This window comes from Scophthalmus maximus, chromosome 4 (assembly GCF_022379125.1).
Source record: "Scophthalmus maximus strain ysfricsl-2021 chromosome 4, ASM2237912v1, whole genome shotgun sequence".
In the NCBI taxonomy this organism is placed as follows: Eukaryota; Metazoa; Chordata; class Actinopteri; order Pleuronectiformes; family Scophthalmidae; genus Scophthalmus; species Scophthalmus maximus.
In genome coordinates, this window is record NC_061518.1 from 27728240 (window position 1) to 27755937 (window position 27698).

Sequence of the window (27698 nt, forward strand, 5' to 3'; positions counted from 1 at the left end):
CCTCTCGTTTCAGACCCTGACTTCCTCCCTTTGTGTGAATTTCCCGCCACTGTGATTGTCTACCCCGTCCCTGATTGGTTTCACCTGTCTTCCCCTACCTCATGTATAAATAGTCCTTGTCTCCCTTTGTCTTGTGCCCGTTCGTCTTGTTCTGTCAGGAGGATAGTTTTGTCAAGCGTACCAGCCAGTCTGTCACGATATCGGGTTCTGATAGTTTTATTGTTAATCGTCTTCGTGAGTGATGTTTTGTTTGAACTTTGACCTTTGACAAGTAAAGATGCTTTTGTTTATTTACTCCTGTTTTCAGTCGTGCATTTGAGTTCACCCGTTTCGTGTCTGAGGTCGTTACACTGTTGACCGATATCTAATAGGCCAAGTGTTTGTTTTTTTTGTACTTTGGCTTCACTCGATTGCTGAACCGCTGAGATACGACTCCAGTGTTCCAGATGAATATCAGCGAGTGACACTGTGCCAATATTTATCAAGATGAGCCGTGTGGTTATCCAGAACTCAAAAGGCATCTGATTTGGATTATTACTAGGGCTTGCAACTAACTATTATTTTCTGTGCCGAGTCTGCATTTGTCCATCAGATACATGCAGCACCTCATCCAAGTGGATCACTTGGTAATTTGAGGAAAGTAATTAGTTCCAGTGGAGACTATTGGTAGCATCAGAGCTAAATCATGTACCCCTTCACGCTGTGGTGGTCTGCGGAGGTTGTCCTGTAGTGATGTGCTGCTGTATTGACTTGTATTGTCTCGTCTGGCCTCTTGTGAGAGCAGGAAGAGTGAACTTTTGGTGACCTTTCATCTCGCTGGGTGATTTTATTCTTTATTCTTAAGACACTGTCACGAAAAACTGATCAGAAGTCATTTAGATCAAGATGTGAGACATACATCGGACCCTTCTAGATGTGGGTTGTCCGTGCGTGTTCTGTGTATTTAGAGAAATAGTAACGTTCCTTTTCTCCTCATCCACATTATAGATACAGATTTACACCAGGTGGGAATTGGGCATTTTGGTACAGAACTACTGATGGTTTTTCTTTTGCTTCTTCTCATTAAGCCTGAAAGGACGAGTTTTGTATGTAACCCAGTGTAGCTTTCGCCCCTTTTTTCCAGGACATTCCTAAGAAACAAAGGAGAACACTCAGAGTTGTGGCATTGTGTTTTATCACCTGTGTAGGTTCCCTCCATTCCTCCCTGGCTCCACATGGGGGTCTTTGTCCTCTGTCTGGACGCTGTTGTCGGCCATTTGTGGTCCGCACACCTCCTCAGCAGGCCCTGTGGCTACACACATCCTCCAGATACTGCTCTGCTGCAACAACACGCAAGCGCACACACACAAAGTTAACGAGTATAAGGGACCTTCTATACTAGTAGGTATAAAGTAAGCTTTATGAGCATATACATCATCGGTTGACAGTCAAGGTAAAAGAAAACAGCAGCAAGGTTTTATAGGTGCATGAACTGGGCCATTGTGTTTGGAGGTCAAGTTGATGGGGCAAGACCATGTACGCCGATCAGCCACATTATTAAAACCTGGTATCAGGATCAAATGTTGTAGCTGATCGCTTTGATTTTTGGCTTAGTCCAGCCATGAAGCCACTTAACCATGGGAAAAAAACGAAACCATAAAATACATTACTAGGGATTCATAATGAGCTCTTCGAAATCAGGACATGGATAAACACAGGTCAGCTACGACATAAAAACCATTTACCAGTTTTGATGTTTGAATGGCTCTGAAGGTCGACATGTGGCCAGATCATTGAATGATCATTGAATGATCATGAAATCGTGTCACTAACTGCTTCAGGAAAATATAAAGTACTGGCTTTTGTAATAACGCATGAGGGTTGTTGTAACCTTCGATTGCAGCAGCGTAACACACGCACAGACACATACACTCCAGACAGCAGAGCAACTCATTGTAGGCCTACAAAGTATTAATGAATGCACGGCACCTGATGACACAATCACTTCAACCATTCCGTCCATGGGCAAGTTATCACCAGAGCCGTCGTTGAGAGAGAGAGTCCTGACAACTCCGTTCACTCCAATTGACCATTTTTTCCCCCAGCAAGGGCCGATCATGGAGCTTCTCAATAGTTCCCGGAAGTGAGCAGCAGCAGAATGGATCAATGGACCGTCTGTGTTACACTTTAAATAATCAGATATTTACCAGCACGTCTGAACCAAATCAACATGCACATTAATAAAGACTGTTAGTGGATTATATACAAATAAATTTGTAGATTTACATAGAGTTAATACAGAGGCTATATTGTAAATCGATACATTTGTTGACTACTAATTACCAAAAATCGAAGTTCTGTCGCTGTGAATAATGGATTCTAATTGCGCGCCAAGAACTTCCGGGAACTATCTGAAGTCTACATGAGTCACGTGACGTGAGGATTTTGGACTTCCGTTGTCGCTACTCTTTCTCTCTCTCTCTCTCTCTCAACGGCTCTGGTTATCAAACAAACGAGAAGTAGCAAGGTCGTGGACGAACAAATGACCATTTTCCAATAAGCGTTCTTTCGTAACTTTTCAAAAAAGGAAATAACTCCTCCGGGTCCGATTGAATATGATTGTATGATTTGAACATGGTATTTGTGGAGGTGAGCGTGGTTCTGGCCCTCAGCTGTAGGAGAGAGGGGCTAAGGTAGTTTCCTAAATCTTGAAGTGACCTGGAAGTATTTGATCGGCCATGATAAGAGCTGTTCGGATTCTCTAAATGCATAAGAAAGGAGCTTCAATTCTTCCTTTCCTATCTCCTTTAGCATAGGGTACACTGGACCTTCCTATGTGAGAGTAAGCAGATATTCGCCCCACAATTCATTGTGGAATTTAACGTGACGCATGAACGTAAACGATTCAATCCGAAATAGTAGAGGTAGTAGAAGAAGAAGAAGAGTATGAATATGACCGAGAAGTGACGCACGTCATCATGTAAGTTACCGTTACATATGAATCATTTACATCTGATGTCACACGGTGGTAAAACACACTGAAGAATGATGGATGGAGTGGCTTTGTTTTTTGTAGTCCATCTTCGGAAATGTGTAGTTTCACCACAGCAGACGCACGCCAATAACACCCACCATCGCGTGTTGACAGATTTTTGGAGTCGCTGAGCAGCGCTGTCTGCTTTTCCTAAGTCGATGAATCCTCCTTTACACCTTTCCTTGACCTCATGACGTTTTCCACTGAGGTCGAGGAATAGTAGTTAGGAAGGACATTTCGACCACACCCCTGAGCACAGGAGCAGCAATGTTTAGAGTGGTTATGAAGGTCCGTGCCTGGTGCAGGCGGGCACGGCTATTAAAAAAATTAATTTTTTAATTTTTTTTTAGTTAAAGCTACAGTTTGTAATATTGAGAAGAACGTATTCACAGAAATGTAATATATTGTCCATAATTGTGTGTTCATATATGTTTAATCACCTGCAACGAAGAACCGCTATTTTTTTCGTCAACTTTAAATATAGTAAATTACGGGGACCGACCTCCATGTAAGTCTCCATGTTTGCTACGTCGTTTTGTGTTATCGGTTTCACTGTGACACGGGAGGTCGGAAAAAAATCACCACCCCAACTTCCGGGGTCCGAGTTTCGAGGTATAATGGAATGCAGTATTAAATACGGTTGCAGAAACTGTCAAGAATACATCGATTCAAGTTGAATTTCCAGCGGGAAAACGGGAAATGGACACCATAAGTGTCCCCTGTCGGGTGCTCAGTTGGTTGCGGTTTGCAACTTTGCCGCCAGAAAAGTACAAAAAATACACACTGGGGCTTTAATGTGTATCAAATAATAAAGTGCTCATTCTGAGTCCAGACTACGTGTGTGCTTTGTGCCAAGGGGAACTCAACAAGGTAACGACACGCGTTGAAAAGATTTTCATCCCCCGGTCATGGGCCCATGTAAGCCTCGGGACCCAGGTGCGCAGCACCGGTTGCACAGCCGATTCTTACGTCATTGCTTCGATGCCTGAGTGACCAGTTGTGAAGACGGTAGTGCCTCAGTGATTGAGATGATTCATGTAAACTGTTCGAACTGGAATTTGTTACTGGGAGAAGACACTGATCATATCCTCAGTGTAGTTTATATAGATGCTGATAGGGGAAAGGAATGGTTGACCAGATTCCGTACTCTTTTGGATGTGCAGAATGAATACATTCATTTGAGACAAAGAGACAGACCACTCCATTTTTGCATTGTCATCAGGATCCCAGTACAGCTGGACAGAGGTTTGTACTTCTTTTCCTCTTCATGCTGCTTGACGGGATGAAAACAAGAAAATTACATTACTTGGGTAATCACGTGTCAGGGTGAATCACTGAAGTGCACAGTGAACTCTTTGGACACTGAGTGGCTTTGGAGGAGCTCCTGGAAGAATCCACCTCTGGTAAGTCTGATAACAGAGAGCCGAGTCAAAGAGAAACTGGCTGGAATTTAAATCATATTGAGGAAACTTGCAGGGAAGGTTTGTCCCAGATACTGAACTCACTCATTGAAGTAACTTCTTAATGTCTCCAGTTGACCTTGTCCCATTTGTGTTGTTCTGTATTATTAATGCTACCTTCCTTTTCATGAACCTGGGACTACATCTATGGCACCTGTTACATGTTTAATTATTATTTTCATTTTCATTATTATTAAGTAGTGTGTGTATGTGTCAAGCTGCAGACGAGCTGAAGTGTTGTTGTGATGATCAGCTGTTTTCTGTCGTCTTATCATGGCCGGCAACCTCATTTCCTGGCAGTGTGGTTATGAGGAGCAATGTGTTGGCATTTTTTAAGAGCAGGTGATCAGTGAAAGTTCTCTGCTGACCGTTCAGTCCGATCCTGGATCAGACTTTTTTTTCCGACAAGTGTGTGAATGGTTTTAGTGCAGTTGAGATTCAGCAGAGCAGTGATTCTCACAAGAGTTTTTCACACTTTGTTGGCCTTATGACATATGAGGAACGCAGCAGGGGATTGTCCGTGTCAGACGCGTTGTTCGTATTGTTCTGGAACATTTGCGGAACCGTCTGTGGCGTCTGGTTAGAGCACGCAGGAGGCCAGCTCACTTGAACATTTTTCCAGAAATTTTACGAAGGGGCTGGCAGGAAAATTTCAGGAAAATGCCCATACTTCAGTTCATGTCTGAGGGCTTGTCTATATTGATTTAATTTGTATCAGGGTTGAGCAATAATATAAATGCCTTTGCATATTGCTTTATTGTTTCACACATTTCTGCTGTAAATAAAAGCTACCTTAAGGTTTTGTTTAAGATACTTCTGGAACACAGTTCATTGCATTAAACCTTCTACTTATTGTGGTCTGGTAATTTTACATTTGATATTGCACAAGTTTTATGAAGATTTGAATGTTCTTAATGTCTTTGAAAGATGAAGAAACGTGGTGATGCAACACTTTAAATATTACTCATCAACATGATAACATGTTGATGTTGATGAGTAATATTTAAAGTAACTGATGACAGGTACATCCCATATTCATCAATTGTATTATTATTTTTACATGTGTTCTCGAAAACTTTCCCTTTGTGACAACACTTACTTCACCTTTTATTCACAAAGACTTCATTCATAAGCGTAAGCCCCCCCTCCCAGAAAAAAAGGTCTATGATCTTGTGTCTTTCAAGCAGGTGATTAAAAGTGATTGATGTTGAGCCTGGCATGAATTAGCCCCAGAGGAAAACACTGCTCCATTAAATTACTGTTGAGCTCAGCCTCAGTTAGGGTTGTGAAGCAGCCCGGGCAGTGGTCCATGAAGTGGTATACAGCGGACAGCTGTTAAGTCATCACTAGGATTTCCAGTAACCTCTGAGTTAGTGCATTTCAATCTTAGTATATATTATTGCGTGATTGGATTTTTTTCGTAAATACCGTGAAGGTGTCAGGACTAATTGGTTGGTCCATCTCTGGGGTCAAGACTGGAAAATCTCAACAACTACTGGACGGATTATGATGACATTTAGTACAAGCATTCATTTTCTCGTCAGTATCAATGATAACTTTTCATCTAGTGCTATCATCATTTGTTCTTTGCTCTTTTATCGTCGAACGCTTGACATTCCTGTCAGCCTCAATTGCACTTTGTATTTTGTGTTATGTAGCAAATGTTAACATGATAACATGCTCTTAGATAAGAAAAGATAAGTGATGGTTATCTGAAAATAATACAGGCTCCCTCAAATCAATGAAAAGCAAATATTTTCCTGTGAGTTGGGGCTGTGGAATGAGAAAGAAATGAGCTCCACCGGACCTTTGTAGCCCACTCCTCAATTCTACTTTGGGCAAGGGGCTCGATGCTAAATTAGCTAAAGCAGCATAACATGCACGGGATGAAGGATGGCGATACAGTGTGTCTGGTATTGCTGCATTACTTTTGAAAAGAAAATGCACAAGAACCATTAAAACAGTACATTGTGATTTAAATGTTTTTTTTTTTTAAATGTTTCAAGAGTGCAGTGCTACATTGTAGGATTAGTGGTGACTAGTGGTGGAGGTGCATGAGGTGAGGAGTCTCACCCACCTCTTCCGAGCATGTAGAAGAACCTGTGGTGGCCCTCGGCTAGCATTAAACTAGGCTCTCTCTAGAGACAGTGGTTGGGTTTTCTATTCTGGGTCACTGTAGAAACATAGCGGACTTAAAAAAAAACTGAAATATGAAAATGTTATACCCTTTTTTGTTGATTTTGAATTTCAAAATGTGCTAAAAAAAAGTTGCGTAACGACTCATTGGAAACCTAAATAATGATATCCATAAGTCCAGACCTAAACCATATAAACATGGGAAATAGCTGAACATTGATCAAAAATAAATAAATAATAACTACGACCACAGACAACAGCTTCAAACTAAAGTGGAGTATCTGACACCCATTTATGAAAGGTGAGTGATGAGTGACCGTCAGTCTAATACTACTTGACATCAGGGGAATGTGCCACGAGGGCAAGCTTTAGAAATAGCCAAGCACAACAAACCCCGTCTTTGTCTGGAGATTTGACATTTAGGCCAGTCACAGCTTTCAGTCTAGCACACCAACACATGGCATGTGATTATCATTACATTTTAGACGAAGAGAAACACGACAGAGTACATCACCGCGTTAGCACGCTTTCAGCATTTAAGGCTTGGGATCAATTAACACACATTTCTACATGTTATTCTGTCAAGAATGAAAATAGTGGAATAGACGAGTTCACTGTATGGTAAGTAACAAATCGGTCTGTTTGGATGAGTGCGTCAAATAGCACATGTTTTAGTCAGTCATTTGACAGGAATGAACCAAAGTTTCTAAACATACTGAGCATGATGTTATTACACAACAACTCATCCTCCAGTCTCCGAGTCAGGAACTGACTTGTTAGTTCCAAAAAATATGAATTATTCAAATGCATCACTATGTGTAAAATACAGTGTAGTGTTACACATGCATGTGTGAATACATGGAAAACAACAGTGCAGTGACTTATATCCGTGAATTGTAATGAGACCGTCCTCAACAGAAAATAACAGTATTGTTTTGTTATTTACATTCCAGGTTGTGTCAAATTTGCAGAACAGTGGCCTCTCAGGCCACAGGTGGTAATTGCAGGATAATGCCACATTGTATTTTACTTTATTCAAGACTCACTTGAAACTGTTGTTTCAGAGGGCGCTTCACTACCAGACCACCTGACGTGTACTTTGGACAGAGAATAAATCCTGCTTAAAGCCGCGTTCCCACCAAATGGTATAGATGGTGGCAAAGGGACAGATTCCCATGTTAAGAGTGGTTATGTCACAGGAAAAGGTGGTTTTGTGAAAGCAGTGTTTGTCAGGTGAGGTTAAAAACTTTTCGGCTAATCATCATGAAGAGACTGGCTGTTTACAAGTCGCAATCTCATAATTATGACGACTCTGATATGAAATGATTGCTACATTAGGCTATGATGAGAGGGGACCAACTCAACTTGAAAGGCCATGTAACTGTCGAATTCAGTTGAAAGTAGCATAAAATAGGAAAAAAGGAATGCTGAACACAAAATCTGGGAAAATTGACTGTCAATAGTTTATGTATCAGCAAAATGACACAAAGAGGACTAAACCAATTTGCACCAAACTTGTAGGATGGATGGAGCATGAGCTCGGTAGCCTGGGACCCAGACAAATTCTGGGAGCCCATTTCATTTGCTCTGCCAGAATACCGTCTGGATCCCCTCCATTGGGAAGTGATTTCTCTCCAGCAGAAAACATGCTGGTCCAATCACCACCGATTATCTGATAATGGGCAGGGTCTATACCACGACGCGGATGGAAGCGACTTTTGTAAACAAACAAGGCTGCCGCTAATGAACGAGCATTTGACCAAAAATACTCGATGTTGTAGTTAATTCCACTTTATTTTGAGTTACGTTGTCATTATTCACTCAGTAACCCTTTTTTGGCAGCCAGGAGCGCAGCTTCGGGTCCTGACCTTTGTTTACATTTTACGGGGTATGTTTATACATGTTATGGGGCGCTCAATATTATGGGGAATGCGTTCGCGTAGAGAGAGAGTATTTTGTGTTGTGATGCATTTCGCGGGTATTTCTGTGATACATATATTGTGTTTTGCCCCGCTAAGTTGCTGTAAAATTAGTGGCCCAGCATTACAATACTTAATCTCAGCAATAGATGTCTTTGTAACGTCTCCCGAAAAAAACAGCGACACTCATCACAGTCATTGTGGAATCATCATCACAGGCATCTCCTCTCTGCTCTGGTCTGTTGACATTTTCGCGATGCCCAACAGACGTCACATGAATCGTTGCTATCCAATTGCAGCCGGAGGCATTTTGCTCTGCGTCCGTTGGTAACGCCTCTTGGAAATCGAAAAATAAGCCCCAGGGTCCCAGACTAATACACATTTGAGTATTAGTATGACTACGCCAGGCTATGAGCTCGGGACAAATCCATTAAAACTGAGGAATGTTTTTATCACTTTATCAACATTGCAAGATATGGTATTTCCTAAAATGTTCGAAAAGTTATCAAGAAATAATCTTTGGATCCCGAGATCTATGAGTCTTTACAATTTGGTACGATGATCAGACTGACTTTTTCAGTTTCTTGTGTTATCATAAGAGCTTGAGGGACGTGTTGGCTTGTTGAGCTTTGGCAGACGTATGAACTGAGTGTCATTCTAGTCACTTTGTTCACTTGGTATTTTTACCATGTTTTTTTTTTTCTTGTAAAAAGTAAGCCAACCTCCACCCAAAGTATTATTTTGTATCCAAAGAGGCTTCATACAATATATAAAAGATTCTGAAAACACATATATTGATCCCTTTAACATGAACAACTTTCAAATATCAGCTCTCTTATCAAAGAAGTTTCTTTCAAATATTTCAATGTGTGCGTCTGTCGCCAAGCAAAATTCTTCCAATTGTTCTGTTTCACAAATTCTAAGAAACATCAGATAAAAGTGACCTCCTTGGCAGTTTAGTGTCACTGGAGGAAAAGATGGCAATTGTCAATGTCAACTTGTCAAGAGGAAAAGTGAGGGAATCACCATCAAGACTTTAATGTCCTGATAAGCTTTAAGTAAGAAAGTTCCTGCAGGCGTACCTTGATGCTGAAGGACCTCCTTATGCCTCTTTTATTCTCCCTGAGTGTGGCGGTGTGATGAAGCTGAATTTCTGCCTTGCTGCCTCCTCTTTTCTCAGGGGCAGAGTGCCGGGTCGCCCTGCAGTGTCCGCTCTCTGTATCCCTGCACCCTGTTTGAACCGCCGCAGTTGCGAGTGTCCTCCAGCTCGGACCCCGCACCCGGCATCCGTCTGCCACTTCCCCAGCATTCCTGTCTTCTACACCGTCATCATTAGTCTTAGAGTGACACAAGATCAGGGACCTGGACAGAGTCAGTCAAAGTCAGTTTATGCCATTGAATATTTTATGGCTAAATATTGGTGAAATGCAGCCATACATCTGCATTCATGCTGTCTAATAGGACTGAAATAAACTCAAACTATTATTTCTAGTCACCATGAGGTAAAACTCAATCAATATGTTGCCTATTCTAGACTATAAAATGACACCATAACGGTTTACATGGCAATAAAAAGGTTAGTAACCTAACCTTAATGTGTCTTGCGCTCTGTACAGCCTTAGTTCTAAGCCCTTGAGTGGTGTCGGTACCTGGAGAGCATGGCCAGCTTCTTGGAGCGGTGGTTGTGGCTGCCGGTGGGGTTGTTGTTGTTGCTTTTCCCCTGGTCCCTGTGTCTCCTCTCCATCCTCCGAGCAGCCGCCGTGCTGGCTTTCCTCCTCTGGTGGGAGTATCTTTGAGGCATGGCCGTCAGTGTGTGTGTGTATGTGTGTGCCAGGAGTTCAGGAACCAACACACTCCTCCCAGCCGGCCCGAAGCCTAATGGAGAGGGACGCTCTGGAGGGCAATTAGAAAATTCAGTTAGGACACTCTGACTGCATCCGTGTGTGTGTGTATATAAGTGTTCTGCAAAACTGCTGAGGCAATCGTGGAACCTAGCGGAGATAAAAGCGCTTTTCTTTACCCTGCTTTGAATAAAATAAAAGTGAAGTTGTTCTCAATCCTCATGACTGCAGCTTAATAAGACTACTGTTGAAAGAAACACATGGATACTCCACACGCACGCTCGCACACACATACACACACACAAACACAAACACTGGACACAAAAAGCAGCAGCTGATGAGGTAGTAGAGGCTCATCCTGAGCTCAGTTCATTTTTTTCAGCCACACATTATCCATACTATGTGAGGACAGATAATGGTGTTAGCCCCGGTCCCAGTAATGGGCTGGAGTGAGCGATGCTCTGTACACATTCAACGCTTCACACTGCAGAGAGCACTATAGGATGACCCTCAAATGCATTATACATGCCAGTGCAGATCGGCCTCTCACATTTGCACTGGACACTTAGTAAACAGTAATGTCGATGCTTATTGCACTAGAGCCTCCCTCTGTCTTGGCTAAGATCATTTCACATGGACCGGATACTAATGAGGTAAAACTTTGGACTAATAAGGAATATCAGGCTTAGTAAGCCTCGAAAAAAAGGTTTAATCATTGGACAGAGGGGATCAGTCAACATTGTATTTTCTCATGGTAATGGTAATTCTTGCCCTGACTTGGCCGAACAACATTCCAGACTACATGTTGGACCAGAATAAATCATGAATTGCATGCGTAGGCGATTGGGAAGGAGGTGCCACAGACCATTTTCAAGGCTTCCTCTAATACAACCATCAAAATCTAATTTTCATTTGCTCAAAGCCCCTGTGTGTAATTTTTGTACTTTTCTGGTGGAATCTGGTGGTAGAGTTGCAAACCGCAACCAACTGAGCATCCGACAGGGGACATTTTATGGCCGCGCACCGCTGATTCCATTTCCGGTTTCCCTGCAGCGCTGGAAATGCTATGCGAATGCGCGTATCCTGGACCGTTTTCTGCAGCCGTATTTAATACTACGTTCCATTATACCCCGAAACCGTTCGGAACATGGACCCCGTAAGTCGGGGTGATGATTTTTTTCCGACCCCCTGAGTCGCAGTGAAACTGGAATGGAACGCAACACAACGCGACGTAGCAAACATGACGATTCACACGGAGGTCGTGTCCACCTCATGTTACTATATTTAAATCATTCAAAGTTGACGAAAAAACATTGGTTCTTTGTTGCAGGTGATTATACATATATGAACCCACAATTATGGACAAAAATATTCCATTTCTGTGAATACGTTCTTCTAAATATTACACACTTTAGCTTTAACCATATGTGTGGAAAAGCGTTATGTGGTCTTACTGGCCAATATCAAGGAATGGGTTATAGAAGCTGTACATGTTCAAGGTAAACAACTCCCGACAGGCCTGTCTTTGTGTCGGGACACAGACAAGATTAAATGTGCTAATCAGTGAGCTTCAGAAGTCCTATTTGGCAGATTATCTTACCTTTGGACAGAGCCAGGAAAACAGAGAAAGTGAATAGGAACATTTACCATATCAAACTGATATCAATCATCTCATGGGCCTTTGAAAGATTAAAAAACAGAATATATCCCACATAAGATCACACCACATCACACAGATTTGTCATGTCTGTAGATACAGTACACTTTGATCACACGTGGTGTGTCTCAAGGTCCAGTTGTTGTTTTTCCTCTCTACACGAGAGACCTGTGACCTTTGTGGCATTCTCCTGATTATTATTTACAGGAAATGATACGGCATGTTAGAAGACAGCAAACTGTGACTCTGAAGTATTAGTTACAATTGTTTGTGTGTGAGTGTTGCGCTTGCACTGTAACATTTACAACCTTCTAGATCACAAACATATTTGAGTCGTCTCCTCCAAAATATATGTTTTGAACAATAGTTCCCATTCCACCATCTGTGGACAGGTGCCAGGCCACAAGGAAATAATTTGATCAGACAAAAGAAGTTGACTAATGATCTCTGAGTTGAATTAGCCGGAAGGCCAATTTTCTGTAATTACCTTAAACTGGCACAGTCCGTTTGTGCCGCAGTTTTCTTTATCACTTCCTGTTATCCCAAAAACAACTGTTCTGTTTCAGTCTGACTGAAGATTTGGGATTTGGGTCCTATTCGATTTTGGTAATTTCTATCATCACATGTGCATTTGCCACTAAAACAACATGGGACGGGAAAATGAGAACTGCTTTAGTCTAAAGCTAGTAAACACACTTGCGCTGTGCTTGGTGCTGCTTTCAGTCAGGTGTTAGATGGAGCCCAGAGTGTTGTCTTAGCATGAACTATTGCATTAGCATTTGGGCTACTGCATAAAATAAAGACCAATTGGTCTGGCGTCTGAGTTCTTGGCTCAGATATCAAAGTTGACAGCACAAATTGGGCTCAGTCAGGTTGGATCATAAAGACGTTGACAGCAATTGAAGTCTTTGATCTCATTTTATTGAGACAACTGGTGATATTTAAAAAGAAATACTGTTTTTTATACTTTATGCATGGTGGGCCCCGAGGCACTAAGGGCTTCTGCTTGTACGCAGGCAACATTGTTGTCTAGCTTGGTGCCATATAGCTCTGATGCCAACCATAGAGGATGTGCCACATTTACTCATCAGTTGAATCAGAAAAGAAAAATACGCTACACCAAACCCCATTGCGGAATGTACGTCAATTCCTGAATTTCATAAACATAATAAGATATGTTATTGATTCTGTTGTCACGCTCCTTCTCTGATCAAATATTAAGGCATACTGTTTCTGTCCCAACATTACAAATATGCAACTGTGTCTGTAAAAAGTGCAGTCAAACCAGTGACCCATGGATGTATTTAAGGAACTGGCTACTAGACTTGAATTTGAATAAAGTGTGTTGTGTTTGTTTGTCCAAAATTACTCAACCACATATTGGATGGCTTTTCACCAAACTTGGTGTGAATATTACTTGGGAGGATATCGCCAGAAGATAATCTTTTGATGCTGATCGGTAGATCAAAGTCGACAAAATGAAGAAGTTTTTTTCCCAGATATCTTGATTTCCAAATATCATATCATATCAACATATCATATATTATATGATATGTTGATTGTTTGAGGTATCTCTGTATCCTATAGGACTATAGACACGACCGGAAGCTTATATAGATCGAAGAATAATATATACATCATTATGAAGTCCCAAAATGCCGTTATATAGTGAACTAATTCATGTACTTACGCAACCAACAAGTTTAGAGACATGAACTACGGCTTACTTGGATAAATCAATCATTTGTCATCATAACTGTATTATTATTATTATTATATGGTATAAATTACACCATGATTAATGTCATGATGATGGAATTTCACAGTTTTGGATCAACAAAGTACATATTTCTATCTATCTATTAAATTAATTCATTAGAATAAAAAAATGCTGTCTGATTCGTCTCTATCGCCCCTCTGATGCTTTTAATTTTTATCACTGTGACTGGTCACGGAATTGAAATCGAAATCAAATTGAACTGACATCTGAATAAAGAAAATCAATCGATCAATAAGTCATAACCCCCAGGTTCTGGCAGAAGAGTACGGGGGAAAGACTTGCCTTTCTAGTGAAACGGTGGCTCGGATCCAACAAGTGTGTTAGCAATTATGAGGCATTAGTGTGCTGTTGTGTTGGCCAGATAGACAGGAAATAGTGACATGGATCTCTATGCTAGAGGCCTGTAAGCCCCATAGACCCCATCTCTCCCTCCCATACATGGATGTGCTCTCCAGCTGGATGTCTGCCAGCACAGAGGGAAAACATTCGTAGTAGTAAGGATGAAAATCAATCTCAGCTTCTGTCTCTGCACCAACTGCTCAACCCTATGAGAAAGACGTGTATACACATGTACAGTAAATGCAAAAGTACATTTGGAATACACCAGGCCAGACCTGCAGCACTACTTCTTTACTCTCTCAGCGCTGATCCTTGAATGTAGAGGACGAACTCTGGAGCTGCAGTTGAGTGCATCTTACATCCATTTTATTTCCAAATTCCAAGTAGCCAACGAGCCCAAGGTGTAGGTGTATAGATGTTGTAGGTTGTGGTAAGTGTGGCATTAAGCAACACTGGGGAGGTAGTTTGTGTTTGGAATGATTTCATTTGGTTTGAAGCAAATTAATCTGCGTTGGAAACATCCATTCTCAGGAGAAGTTTCCATGCAGGCAGAGATCAGGGCTCATCTGATGAGGCTACGCTATGAGAAGGTAGCTATGCTTGCGACACGGAACTTGCACACTGCACATTTACTAACACTAACCCTACTTTTTTTTCTATAAATAAGTTTGTTAAACTCAATGTCAAAATATGTTGTTTCTCTTTATTGAATATTATCATTTTGGGAGATGTACTTTTATAGCATATTTGCAAATTCATGTGAGCATCTATCCCTGGTAAATACATCAACTATCAACTAAACCAATTAAAAGCAACTGTAAAAAAATGTTTTTTCTCCCATAAACATGTACGCTATTCAGCACTTATATAAAAATAAGCTGTTTCAACGTCCAGCTCCTGTTCCAGAAAAAAAGGCAAATTTTATTCTGAATCACAGTGACATTTGTAATAATGCAACCCAGCACGACAACATTGCTCAGGAGAATGCTCAGAATTCAAACAACAACAACAACAACAACAACGTGATAGGCCTACTAATTTTCAATGAATATTTTTTTGCAGCCTTTGATCAATACTAGTCCCCACAGGCCCGAGTTCCTGAGTTAAGATTGTAATTTGAAATAGTTGAACATACAATTCATTTCATCTCTGTGAGGTGTAACCATAGACTGTAAATACATATTTTCTTCCCTACTCCTTGTGATGTAATTTGGGGTCTGTGGTATCAAGGTCCCGCTGATACACGCACTCGACCAATCTCCGCTGTCAATCTCAGCTGTCAATCATGCCGCTTCACCTCATTTTCATAGGGGGTGGAGTTCATGACCTATTTTGCAGCCAGCCACTAGTGGGCCGATCGAGGTGTTTTGGCTTCACCTTTGGGAGCTGTCACGTCGTACACACAGTAGCACATTACTGCGTCTATTTATGAAAGTAAAGGTACGAGTTTTAGCCAGGTCCAAATTCCTGAAGGACTTTCACGGGGTCCACCCAAGCACAACTAGGACAGCTTCTGTTTTACTAAGTGGGCCCAATCCCATTTCTCATTTTTAACCCCTACCCCTTTCCCCTTCCCCTTGAAACGGAGTTACAGCGGGAAGGGGCTGAAAATACATCCCCAACGCGCAAAACCGAGGGGTAGGGCTAAGGGGTAGGGGCAAGGGGTGAAATGGGATTGGGCCTTAAAATTTCCCTGGGGCCTTCCAGGTATCTATATATATGCGTGTGTGTGTGTGTGTGGTTAGTACGTGTATTTAAAGCTTCATAAAAAGCACTTGTTTTAGAGCCTTGAAGATGCTAACTGCCTCCTGTGATGTCAGTGTCGGTGAAGAGCGAGTCCAACTTTCCTCTGACACACACACTACTCTATTGATGTAATGGCACACAGCAGTAACACTGTTCGTAATGAAGACATAGACGAAGAGGAAAAATGTTGGGGGTGTTGTGTAGGTCACGTTGAAGTATGTGTTTTGGATAGAAGCTGAATAAACAGTGTGTGTGTACACGTGTTTGCATCTGTGTGTGTGTGTGTGTGTGTGTGTGTGTATGTGTGCGTGTGTGTGTGTGTGTGTGTGTGTGTGTGTGTGTGTGCTTTTTGCCCGTAGCATTAGCAAGGCAGGGCGAAAGCAGAGGGCGGGGTTGCTTCGCGGCCGAACAAGGCGCGTGTTGTTTTTGCAGTTTTCTCTGGGAAATTCTTTTTCCAGCCTCCGAGACAGAGCAGGACTTACGGACGACAGCCAAGAGAGCCGAACGAGAAATGAAGGGGGCAACACCGCAAGTGAGCAGCTGCACCACTTTCACAGTGTGGACAATCACTGAGATAATTTTGGGGCTTGGCCCCGGAGGGGGGGGGGGGGCTCTCACGGGAGGCTTCCGCAGGTCTGGCCCTCTGTTATCACAGTGCGGAATGACAACTGAGGGCGGCATATGGCCATGTGGTCGTGTCTCAGTCTGGGCTCATGGGTTCATGATAGGCTGTGGGAGGAGTAGAGTGGAATCTGTGTCTGTCCCGTGCCGGCCTCACTGGGCTATTTGTACTCGAAAGGTCGCTTTGGAATGGACATACACAGTGTAATGTAATTTGTGTTTTCATGAATACACAGGCACACACACACCGTCCAACAAGTGCATCAATTTACTTCCCAGCACTGCAACTAGTTTTCATAGTTGCACAATACTCACTCAGATCCGAAACAACACATATTATCTTACTTTCCCGTCATTTAATCTGAACAGTCTTTCCAGTCCCGGAGACACATGGCTAGATTATACAGGTGAATTAAGGACTTGCACCGATAAACATCCCTTCAGCATTGGCAATGGAATTCCTTCTTACCGTAGTCGATCATGTTGCCTCTCTTAGCCGGCATTCGCAGCTTCTGTAAAAGGCTCAAGCCGGCGGGAGATCCAAAGGACAGACAAGCAGAGGTCCAGGCAGAGCATCCGGTCAAAAACTACCACTCAGAGCAAGGGTTTCTCCCTGCGATTGATCCAGGGTAACGTGCCTGTACCTCTTCTCCTCCTCCGTCCTCCGTCCTCCTCCTCCTTTTCCTCCCCCCTCATGTCTGGAGAACACAACCGCTGTGTCTCAGTGAGGCACAGCTCCCTAAAATCACTGCCCCTTTCCTGTGAGCCAGCTCCAGGAGGGGAAAACACACCACAGTTTGCTGGGCCTGACCTCACACCTACTTTACATCACACACTGGATGTAGTCTTTTACAAGGCTCAGTGTGTGTGTGTGTGTGTGTGTGTGTGGGTAAATGATGTATGCTGCATGAATAGATTCTCTGTGGTCCACTCCTTTTTACACATAAATACACACACACTCCTCATCTGAGCGTATGCATTAGCAGGAATCTGGTTTTAGTTTGGGTAAGTGTTGTTTGCTCTGGACAGTAAATATACGGACCTGAGGTAGATGTCGGTGGAGCGTATGGACCGAGAGAACCTCTGGCTTTATGAGGGCTTGGCGTGTGCTTTCGGACGTGGAGGAACATTAAATCAGCTATTTTCAAACTCTGAGCAAACCAACTTTTCTAAACGAAAACGATGCTGCGGGAGAAGTGTAATAGCACCGTTTTGTTTTATTTCATATCTAATTTGTGGGGATCTCCTGGGTGAGCATTTGTCGTGCAGAACACTTACAGTGCACTGGGAAATAAGATCCACTTAAAAAAACTAAAAAAATGATTTGGTTGTTTGATGATGTGATTCCATAGAACCTGAGAACACAGCAACATCATGCCGCACACTCACACCTTGTATCTTGTGGTTAGTGGGGGTCGGCCGACAAAAACACACTTGTAAAAAGAATTCCCCATGCAAGTGTTTCTCCATAAATGAGTCCGATATCCTCTGAATGAGGAGTTTGCCAACATGCACTTTGTTGTGCCGCCCTCTAGTGGCTTGCCTGTGTCACTGTGGTTGTGGATCTTTGCACCACAACAATTTCCATACTGGGATACTTAGAGGTGGTGACGACAAACCAACTCATACCATCCATTTAGTTTCCAGTTGGTCACGTGTTGTTTAAAACTAAGTTCACTTTGTTTGACACCATCAGTGCAACAGCAGCTTGGACACCAAATTTAAAAACTGCATCTTTGAAATCCCACGAATTTCCTCTCTTGTGAGTTTTCTCAAAACAAACCACCATCAAAACTGTATTTACATCCCATCCTGCACATTTACATACTATCTTAAACTCTGTTGAAACAAGACACTACAGGTACAGTATATACTGTAGTTATCCTACGCAGCTGATCACTAACATTAAGACAATTAATTTTTGCAGTGTGTGTTTTCTGAAATTGTGTTTAAATACATAATGTAAAATAAGCATCATCAAATCAATTTTTTTTCCTGAACAAAAACAGCCCTAAACATATGGGTTGTAACTGATAACACAAATAACATTTGCCAGTGAGGTTGAATTCCAATTTTTGCTGTCATGGTTGGTTGTTTATACTAAGGAAATGTCTTTTCTTTTAGCATGTTGTGTCCCCCTTAAATATATGATCAAAACCTAGGAAAATACAAAAATTTGACATAATTTTATATTGCTATAAATATATAGGAATGAAGAAGACCAGCAGACACAAAAGTCTGCAATTTTGTTGTTACAACTGGAAGGTTTTTCCAAAGATGGAGTCCTCTTAAAACATCTACTGGAAAACTTTGGAAACCATATCCTGTTTACGAATTATTCAGGTAAATTTGATCAAAGAGCACAAATTCATGGGACTCAGAGGAACTTCATACTTCAGGACGCCTTTCTTATGCAAATGTGGTTCCTTTCCTGTGGATTTTGGGCAATACAAATGCCTTGAAATCTGGTTGGTATGCTGATAACAGAACACTGATTACATTTTAATCCAACAATCAAACATCTACTAATATTAGAAAACTTCCTATTGAGTTGGATTTGAATAATGGATAAAAAACGTAACGACATATCTAATAAAAGAGAGCACTGACACATCCTACTGTACTTCTCGGCAGACGTTGACCCTCTCTGAACTGTGGCGTGAACTGTTTCCAAGCAACTGAAGCTGCAGAGGATGCAGCGGCTGTAGCCTCTCCTTCATCCATGTGGCGTCTCGCTTTTTCCATGCAGGCACCTCAGACAGCCTTTAGGGGTCGCTACTGCAGTGATGATGACATGCACCTTTTACTGGTTACCTTCTGAACTAAAATTGTCAAATTTGCTTCGGAAGTTTCCTACATCCTGAAATGAGCAAGTATTTCACCGGTGGCCATGATAGGAGCTGTTTGAATTCTTTAAATGCACAGCAAAGGTGCTTCAATGCTTCCTTAACTATCTCCTTTCGCATAGGGTACACCGCACTTCCCTATGCAAAAGGAAGGGAGAAATAGACGGCTCCGCAATTCATGGTGGCATCGATATTTGACATGACGCGCCATGCACGAACATAAACGATTAAATCTTAGGAGAAGAAGAGTATGAATATGACCCAGAAGGGACGCACGTCATCATGTAAGTTTACCGTTGCCTATCAAGCATTTCCATGTGGATAATGTTAATGACATTTTCTATTTTCACTGTGTTGTCCACATTTAGCCTGCATTAACCAACCCGCCAAGAAATTCTCTGTAACTTCACCTTTAATTTTTGATGACTTTAACGTTGCTCGGATGTCTTTAAAGGTTCGGTGTGTACGATTTAGTGGCATCTATCTGTGAAGGAGCATAATGCAAACAATATCCAAACCCACCCCCAAGGGTGCGGAGAACCTATGGGGGCCTTCGGGTATTGTTAAAAAAAGAAAGATGGAAAGCATCAATTTCTCTTTAGAGCCAGTGTTTGATTTCTGGGCTACTATACAAATACGGTGAACCCCATGGAAAAGGACCTCCTGATGTAGATATAAGAGGCTGATTCTAAGGTAACAAAAAAAATATACAGATTCTTAGTTTCAATTCATGAAAATTATGGAAACATAACTATCATTATACACTAATGTCATGGCTATCGATCCTAAATATTTGAACTTTATGTCTGACAGATCAAGCTTCCGATGTTAGTATGTGTTGGTGAATGACTTCAGACACTAGCCTCAGTCGTTATAGACCTTTTCACCCAGAAAGCACGGGTGTTGCTGATGACATTAACAACGGCTCTGTTCCAATCAAGTGTCCCGAAGAAGAAGTCATGACAAATGACATTCTCTTGGACTTACCCCAAGCCAACAGGCAAGAAACCCTGTCGCCATCTTGTGTTCATGCTGGGTATATATCACCAAATCTGCTTTATATCATCACACAAAATATGATATGATATAAAGCATATAGAGCATTTAGATGGATTGATACAAACTGCATGTTACACTTCATTCATAACTCTGCTGCGCAGGGGCTGACCAGGATCGTCGTACATATTATTTAATCTGTACATTGGTTAACTGTTATATTTAGTGCCAATTTCAAAATTAACCACCACTAATATTATTCGCCTCATTATTATTATTTGAAATGAACATGATTCTTCAACTGACGTGCAGTTTAGTTTCTACTTTTTTAAAACATACCACGCGTCAGCCGTTATGGTGTGAGAGTACACGTCTCTCGTTTCTCTCTATGCTTGGATGTCTCGGCGGAGAAATGACGTGGACCACGGTGATCTAACAGCCCAGTAGAGGGGGCTCAGCTTCTGTGTGGCACTGTGTGGAGGAAACGGACCACACCTCAGAGGGGGGAAGAAACATCCTCAGTAAACAGCCCGAGAGCAGGTCTCTTTCCGGAATGCTTCCCTTCCATCTGTGGCCTGTGCCACCGAAGGACCGAGGCAGAGTTGGGCCTATGTTTCCACAATGATACACTCCCCTCCCTCTTTCTGGCTTCAGATAACGCAGTGATTACTTTGTACATCTGCCTTAGGCTCAGAGAAGATCTTCTGATTTACTTTCACTCTTTGATAAAGACACCTAAAGGTATAATGTGTGACTGTTACACAATAAAATGTCCAAAGGTTTCCAGCATTTTTTAAAACCAGGAGAAATCTGCAGTTCTAATCAAGGTAACTGTGCTTTTCATTTGGTCGCCATGTCATCATCTCTGCGCATGTGTCAGTGTTGTGTTTGTCTGCCAGAAGAATCAAAATTGAAGAATCAAAATTGACTTTTTTTTATCTACTTTCCACAATTTATTTTAGGAATAGTTTTTTTTTTGTTTGTGTTCTGTGTTCCAGACTTTTCATGTGTCCACTCTGGTTCTGAAACAGTTTATTATAGGGCACAGAGACACTGCTCCTCAGTGACAGTAATGTTAGGTCTCTGGGACTGATCAATGGAGACGTGATTAAAAATGTATGGCCTGTAGTAAAAAGTCCTGTCACTTTAGTTTCAGTGGATCTGACATTACCCTGTGAAGCCTGGGTATTGTGTTCACACTTGCTTATTGGGCCTTATCAGTCTCATCAAATCCTTCCCTGATTCCTTCGGTCACGGCCACGCCCTTGCTTACTGGTGTCAACTAGTTTCCGTTAATAGAAATTGATATAATAAAATCAGCTGATTTAATGAGGGCCTTAATTACCCATGTGTAGGATTTGGGAGGATCTATCAGCAGAAATGAAATATACTTTTCATAAATGTTTTCATAATGACACAAGGAAACAAGGATCATTGAGTTTTTGCTAGCTTGAAATGGTCCCTTTATTTCTACATGGGGAGCTGGTGCTCTTCCATGGAGTCTGCCACGTTGCCATAGAAAGGACCAGTCAATCACTGGCTCCAGAGAAAAACTTGGGGTGGATTCAGATCATCCTTCCTATCGCCCTTTCCTATCTACTATTCCTTAATCTCAGTGGAAAATGTCATGAGGTCAAGAGAAAGGTGTAAAGGAGGATTCATAGGACAGGTCATTATGCGGCGGATGTTACTCATGTGCATCTGCCCCTGGTGAAACTACAATTTCCTGATGCACTACAAAAAATATTGCGGCTCCATCAGCATGTTTCAGTGTGTATTACCACCGTGTGACATCAGATGTAAACGATTCATAGGCAACAGTAACTTACATGATGACGTGCGTCACTTCTGGTTCATATTCATACTCTCCTTCTTCTTCTTCTACTTCGGATTTAATCATTTACATTCGTGCATGGCAAAAAAATAAGTGCCAGTACTGCCCTTAGTCACCTGTTGGCATGTGTATCAGGCGGCCAATATCGGCAAATCATCAAGTACTACATTCTGAAATTCTACAGTGGTTAAAGATACTCAAAGATAAAGCTAATTTTCACAACATGAATTTATTCAAATTGGATTGGATTTCAACGCAACTATCACGTTTTTGGACAGGCAGTGGCTGAAAGAGAAAGAGAGATAGAAGCAGAAAAGGAGTTAGCTACTGTATGATTGCGGTGATAAATTCAATATGGAAATCACATTACACAGTAAATTAATTTAGAATAATGAAACACATCAGCAAAGTTGACACATACAGAACATTCTAGATGTAAACAAAAAGCTAGTCTTGACGATCCTAGGGTTAAGTGTCTTCCCCAAGGACACATCGGCATGTGGACTGGCGGAAGCTGGGATCGAAGCTGTGATCGAACCGCCAACCTTCGGGTTGGTGGGACATTCCACTTCCGTGACAACGAACTAGCAGCCGTCACGTAATACCGGCGAGAGCAGAGAGAGGCGTCACGTAGTGCGCCCTGGGTAATGTAGTTTAACTGATAGATTTGGAGAGGAGCAGAAAGGGTTCTGGGAGCTTGTGAGAAGTCCCAGTATGCTGGGAAGAGTCCTGGTAAATCTAGAAGCGGAGGTACTGCGTACCGGTGCGTTCCCGCCCACTTAAAGCACTGAATCTTCAGCGCTGCTGGAAACTGGAAAAGGAATCAGTGCCACCATGAAGTGTCGCCTGTCGGTTGTTCAGTTGGTTGGGGTTTGCAACTCTACCACCAGATGCCGCCAAAAAATTACACAATGTGGCTTTAATTTTCTATGTGATCTGACACTCACTATAGGTTCCTCAAACTCATTTTCACCCCGGGCCACATCAGCATTGTGGGCCGGTTGTAACTGTAAGACTGTATAAAATAAATAAACTACTCCTTAACATATTTTCAAATATAGATCTCTGCATTTGAATATTACTTATTCTTGTCTATATATATTGTACATGCATTTACATTAATGTAAAAAATATGTGAAACGTTAGTTTTACCGTTTCAAATTTTACTCATCATTAAAACTGCGGTTGATTACCACGGACGTTTTCCCCAGTAAATTCTATCCAACTTAGGCTGTGCTTGTCCCTCTCCGCCGCTATCCGCTCTCGATGCGGTTCTACCCTAGGTTTACCTGACGCTGGTCCCTTTTGTTTCCATAAAGTACGCGGGTCACATTATCAACATGCATTGTGGGAGATGTAGTTCATGGTCACTGTATGCTGTAAAGCAGCATATCATTTTATTTTAAGACAAACATATGCCAGATTCGGCCCGCGGGCCTTGAGTTTGACACCCCTGCTTAAGGGCTTGGAAGTGAAGGGGGTATTCAGTTAGTTGCAGTTTGCAACACCACCACTAGATGTCACCAAATCCCACACACTCCTCCTTTAAGGTAGATCTTGCTCAGAGCCGTTGAAAGAGAGAGTAGTGACTCCGTTTGCTCCAATGGACCAGTTTTTTTCCCAGCAATGGCGGATCATGGAGCCTCTCAATAGTTACCGGAAGTGAGCAGCGGCGCATTAGAGCAGCTGCAGAATGGATCAATGGACCGTCTGTGTTGCACTTATGAAAGGTAAGACGTTTAAATAATCAGATTGTATATTCATCAGCACATCTGAATCAAATCAACATGCGCATTAAAGCACGTTAGTGGATTATATCCAAATAAATGTTTAGATTTACATAAAGTAACTACATTGGCATGTTGGTCTGCTGTATTGTAAATCGATTCATTTGTTGAGTACAAATTACCAAAAATCGCAGCTCTGTTGCTCTGAATAATGGATTTGAATTGCGCGCCAAGAACTTCCGGGAACTATGTGAGGTCGACTGAGTCATGTGACTCGTGAGCAATTTAGACTTTCATCGCCGTGTCGTCGGGGGCGCATGGGTGCCGTCTCACGAGGTCGCGCAACTCTCAACTTTTTGTAACTTGGAGCTCACGCCGCGTCCATCGCATTGGACAAGCTGGAGGCAAAACTGGAACCGGTCCGCTTGTGCAGGCACATACGGTCCCACAATGAGGCAGATATTCACAAATGGTGAAAACAGAGAATAATTCATGCCCCTGCAATGAGTGCTCAGGAGAATGAGGACCAGGACACTGAATCTGACCCCGACGTGTCTGTCGTCGTTCAAAGGACGAACGGACCACCTCTTTCTTTTACGTCTCTTTTCCGAAAGCAAGTTGAAAACCACAAGATGTTGCTCACCTACCGATCCCAATGCCGACTCTGTCGCCGTTGCCATGGTGTGTGGCGCCTCCTTCTTTTGTGTGCTCTTTGCAGCAGTCTTGAGAGTTTGCACCTGTAATTGGCTGTTGCCTGTCGTGCATCAACATGAAGCAGGCCCTTTTTCACAGATATTGTATGTTAAAAACTGTACGTCAGTGGAATGCAGTGACTTTCACACAGAGCAAGCAGAGCTGCCCTCTCAAAACAGCTGTGAGTGGCGTTCATCATCATCATCATCACCATCATCATCTCTATCATCTGACATCAGACACCTTGCCAAAATATGAGCAGTTCCAGCCATCGCAATAGAGGTTTCTGTGACTTGTATAAAGGGGTTTGACTCTCGAAGACACCCCTGCCCTGGACTCTGACCCTTGTTCTTTCACAAAAGTTATTTAAGCAGCAAGAAAGAAAAAGCCGTCGGGGCTGCAGGCTTTCATCAAGCTCAGTGCTATCTTGTTTCCACACTCTGATGGCTGTGATATCACCCACCCTCCACCTGGCTCTAAGACAAGAGGAAGTAAGAATCAAAAATAACCCTCCTCCTCTCCTCCTGGTAGGAACAGGATATGTGAACTGTGCTCACATCAGTTGGAAATCACACACCCAATCTTCTCGCACACTATCCCACAGTATTCCTGATCAAAACAGTGACTGCAGTAGAGGTGGACTTGCGGCCCTGCCCAGTGTAATGTTTGTGTTTGTGTGTGAGGACAATAGCAAGCAGGGTGTGGTAGGGACAGGATATGAAGTGTGTGTGTGTGTGTGTGTGTGTGTGTGTGTGTTGTGAGTGGGCTTGTGCTAACAATGTGTGTATTGTCTGCTCATCAGAAGGAAGCTGTGCTGCTACACTGAATCCAAAAAAGGAATCTTGCAGTCATTGTGGCTCAAAGGTCAGCGAGTGGGTGTGTAGGCATCCAGCCGACCATCTCTCCCCTGCAGGCAGGTCCGACAGGAAAAGAGGGGTCTCAACTTGGCTGAGGTCAAAGGTCAGACTGGAACTGTTGTAGGATCCGAAGAAGGGCTGGGCCTGGAATTAAAAAAAAATGGACTTGAGAGGCAGCCAAGTTTCCACATTCTGTGGCTGAATGTGAACAGAGGGTGTTTTCAGTAAAACAGAGCAGATGTCAAGGCTGAAGATCAACTGTTTGGTTCCGACCTGCTGGGAGATGCCACCTGAATGTCTCCACTGAGTGCAATATAACACATCTATGTACAGTGAAAATATTTCAAAGGCCTTGTCTATACTAGTTCTAAAACACACTGTTAAAGATTTTTTAAACCCTCCCCTTCCAATCATGTAGGAGAATCTACAGTGACTTTTAGGTAACGTTAAAAAAAGGGAATGACACCTCGAGGGCAAGTGTTTGGTTTGTCCATTCTGGGCTACTGTAGAAATGCGGATGACTCAGTGGAAGATGACCTGATTCCAATGTAATTACCAAGGGTTGATTCTATGATTCTTAGTTCTAGGCGATTACGATAACGGAAACATCATTATGAATATTATATTCCATTTCCTGCCAATTGAGCCCCTGAATGCTACACACTGGACCGTTCAACTAGCTTTTGTAAATAACTTATCAAGGTGAATGTAACTTTGTTCAGTTGTGAAGACGGAAGTGCAGTGAATTCCAAACTTTTTTTCAGCTCAAGACGCAAATGAGTGAGAGAGAGAGAGAGAGAGAAATTTGGAGCCTTCCTCAATCTTTAAAAAATAAAATAAAAATACATCATAACATCCACAATCAGTCCTAACTTACAGCCGACCCTGGTCCGTCTGGGCACAGGGGAATCTCCCAGAGGCCTGAGGGGGATTTTTTCCAACTTGCCGACCTCACTCCCAACACAGTGTCAAAATGACATTATCAGTCGTCTCGATGACGCACGCAGCGACCGTCCACCTGCTTCGCCACTGATAACATTCTTGGTGTCATGGTCAAAGGAAAAGGAAAGGTGGAGCTGAGCAGGAGAGATAAAGACAAAAATAAGAAAAGAGAAACAAAGGACCGCGACAACAGATGCAGCTAAACGCTACAAAATAGATGATTCATGATGACACGTTCACCGAGGGACCTGTGCGTCGTGTCCAGCTTGTTATATACGTGGCTATAATCCAACCGAGTTTTTGTCTGGTTCACCCACAGCCTTGGAAAAGTCCGTTTTCAGACAGGCTATACTTGTTGGTCAGTCCCAAATGTTTGAATTGTGTAATCTGGATAACTTTCCGTCTGTTTGTCATCCCGGTTCCCCAATGGTGGAACGAGCTCCCCAATTGACATCAGGACAGCAGAAACCCCTACAAACGTTCTGCCACCGACTGAGAACTCACCTGCTCAGACTGCGCCTTAGTCCAGCGAATCATTAAAACAGACAGAAAAATCTATAAAGGAGCAATTTTTGCCTATTTGATAATTACGTGTGTACTCGCATGATTCTTTTTTTGGGTAGTATCTTCACGCTGGAATGCACTTAGTACTAAGTCGCTTTGGACAAAAGCGTCTGCTAAATGAATGAAATGTTAAAATGAATGAATGTTCTTTCCTCCCAGATGAACCGTGTGGCAAAATGTGTCCGGTACCTGATACATCCATGGTTTTGAAAATGAGCAGTCTGGTGATCCATGTGAACGGGGTCGTCTGAGATGGAGTCAAATTCCCGGCCGGAAATATTGCGAAATATTTTTTGGTCAAAACAACCGTCTTTTGAAATGTCCTCTTTGCACAAGATTTTGAAAAATCAATGTAAATGCAATGTTCGGAGACGCCTGTCCATTTTCAAGCCAAAAAATACGAGTCAACTTGTTTATAAACTCTTCTCTGTATTTTTATTTCAACATCATGTGCATGATTGAGCGCGGGGGAATCAGTGGAAGTCTTGCCGTCTAATTCTCGGAGGAAAGGCTTATTTTCAAGAAGAATTCATATTCACATATCTCTTATAGCGGAGGTGCGGGTGTGACCTCACTTTGTCTGCAATGTTAGCAATGACTCTGCTGCCATTATAGATCACAGGTGTCAATGTCAACTGTACACACGATGAGTGATCTCACGTCGTAATTCATTCAGGAAAATGACAATTCATTGACTAAACAGTGAGTCACATTCTCTTGCCGCAGG

The 27698-nt window shown here is 42.4% G+C and overlaps 1 protein-coding gene across 5 annotated transcripts in view; it reads right to left on the reverse strand.

Moving 5' to 3' along the window:
- Positions 1-17134, reverse strand: part of il16 (interleukin 16) — a 45513-nt gene extending 28379 nt beyond the window's left edge. For 4 of the 5 annotated variants that reach the window (XM_047331389.1, XM_047331388.1, XM_047331386.1 and 1 more), the window contains exons 1-4: positions 16982-17134; positions 10178-10421; positions 9611-9890; positions 1180-1319 (exon numbers count right to left, since the gene is read on the reverse strand). In XM_047331389.1, coding sequence (XP_047187345.1) covers positions 1180-1319; positions 9611-9890; positions 10178-10421; positions 16982-17015 — 698 coding nt within the window. In that variant the 5' untranslated portion in view covers positions 17016-17134. The remainder of the gene's footprint in view (positions 1-1179; positions 1320-9610; positions 9891-10177; positions 10422-16981) is intronic. The other variant, XM_047331387.1, reaches the window with a different exon arrangement.
- Between the last annotated feature and the right edge of the window lie 10564 nt (positions 17135-27698).